This window comes from Thermoascus crustaceus (genome assembly GCF_041956765.1).
Source record: "Thermoascus crustaceus strain CBS 181.67 unplaced genomic scaffold VTN00scaffold_29, whole genome shotgun sequence".
Classification (NCBI taxonomy): Eukaryota; Fungi; Ascomycota; class Eurotiomycetes; order Eurotiales; family Thermoascaceae; genus Thermoascus; species Thermoascus crustaceus.
The window spans coordinates 862-2,763 of record NW_027192554.1 but is presented as its reverse complement, the minus strand read 5'-3'; the positions used below and the strand labels follow the sequence as shown (position 1 = coordinate 2,763).

The following is a 1,902-nucleotide window of genomic DNA, read 5'->3' as shown; positions in this document are numbered from 1 at the left end:
CCCCGGAACATCAAAATCAGCACCTATACAAAACACGTCTTTTCTACGCGTTATTCAACTCAGAGAGGCCTCTAGGCTTCTATAAACCGCCATGGAGGCCCCAGAGCTCCATGGTGGTGGTGCAGCTCACGCGTCAACCCCAGTAAATGGCTACGTGGCCAGTCAGTTGACTGAGATACCAGAAATGCCAGACACACCAACACCAAGCCAATGGACTCAGCTGGGCCTATCAAGGCCTTCTACAGATGAGAATGATCTGAACCTAGCCCGAGCAAGTCAGAAGAACAGCCTGGGAGGCGCTGGAGCACATAGGAATGGCATAGCGTCAAGCCTGACCAGCAGAGCCCGAAACATAATCAAGCAGCGACAAGCCAGCAAAGGACCTCTAGGCCATAGGGGTCCCTATCGGGCACCACTGATAAACACCAGCAAGCAATTCCAGGCTCTAGCAGGGGCAATTGAACAACAAGCAGAAAGCCAACAGCAGGCACGCCAAGGGGAGCTGGAAATCATATGGACCCAGGTGATGGAACAGCTGAACACCTGGAAGGCAGAACAGCAGATACGGGAGGAACATCTTCTAGGGAGGGTCTCTACCCTAGAGCTGGAGGTCAGCAAGCTCCAAACAGAGCTCAACCAAGCCCAACAGGCCCTGAAGACCTCTACAACAGGCCAGTCAGAAACTGCGCACAGACCAGCCAGTAGAGCTACAGAGGACATAACAGCAAAAAAGGCACCCAAGGATGCTTCAAAGCCCAGAGAGGCCCCTAGGTCTAGAGAAAGCATGAAGCAACCCCCAAAGAAAGGGGCATCATTTGCGGATATAGCAGCCCTGTTGGCAACCAAGCCAGGAGGGCAAGAATGGCAGACAGTGCCTGCCAAACCAAGCAAGCCCCAGAAAATGGAAGGCCACAGAGGCTCCAAGGTGGCTGTGAAGAAGGCCATGAAGGCCCGGAATCCAGAGAGCCTTACCCCAGTGAAGGAAAGAAACAAGGAAGCACGCAGGCTCCTATTCCGAAGGGAAGGGGGCCTGGCTGCTCCCAAAGCAGAGAGGGAGGAGGTGATACTGGCCATAAACCGGGGCCTGGCCAAGGAAAACTTCCCAGGCTTCATCCGGGTGGCGGACATGGGCTATACAGCAACAGGAGCAATGACAGTGCTGCTGGAGAGAGGCTCTCTAGGCTCTATGCTGCTCCCAGATTACAGAGATCTGCTGGTGGCGGCTGCCCGGCAGGCAGACCCAGCAGTGATATCAGCTGAACTGCCAGAGCAGTGGTACAGAGTCAAAGTTCATGGGGTTCCCATCAAGCGATACCTGACCCGGGGGCTAGAACTTGCCAGGGAGGAGATTGAGTTGGGCACTGAGTTCCAGCTAAAGCGGAATCCTACATGGCTTCGAAACCCACAGGAGCTTAAAGGCAGTGAGCAGAAGGGGTCTACTATTGTCATTACTGTGGGCTCCCTAGAAGAGGCCCAGAAGCTTTTGATCAATGGGATTCGCTTTGGGGGCTCCAGATACCGAACAGAGCACTATTGGGAACTGGGCCCAGATACTGTCTGCCCCCGGTGCTGTGGGATTGGGCATTGCAGCTTCCGGGCATGTGGGAGCCGCCCAGCACTGTGCTTTATCTGTTCAGGGCCCCATGAGGGAGCTGAACATGCCTGCAAGGTGCTGAACTGCCCAACTAAACCAGGGACAGCATGTCAGCATATGCCTGCAAAGTGTGGTAACTGTGGAGGCCCACACCCAGCTACAGCTGGGAACTGCCCTAAGAAAAGAGAGGCGCGAAAGCGCCTAAGAAAGCAAGATAATACTAGAAGGGAAGAATCCGAGCCTTCAATGGAAGCAGCCCAGACAAGAGGTCAAGAGGCAACCATACCAAGCTCAACAGGCTCTGCGGT

At 54.6% G+C, this 1,902-nt stretch overlaps 1 protein-coding gene across 1 annotated transcript; it reads left to right on the top strand.

The window, feature by feature from the left end:
- Positions 1–91: 91 nt before the first annotated feature.
- On the top strand, positions 92–1,676 carry VTN00DRAFT_5208 (uncharacterized protein; the record flags this gene model as incomplete). Its single annotated transcript, XM_069431714.1, has 2 exons — positions 92–1,555; positions 1,638–1,676. The coding sequence occupies 2 exons, from the start codon at positions 92–94 to the stop codon at positions 1,674–1,676; spliced, it is 1,503 nt and encodes a 500-aa protein (XP_069282713.1).
- Positions 1,677–1,902: the final 226 nt, after the last annotated feature.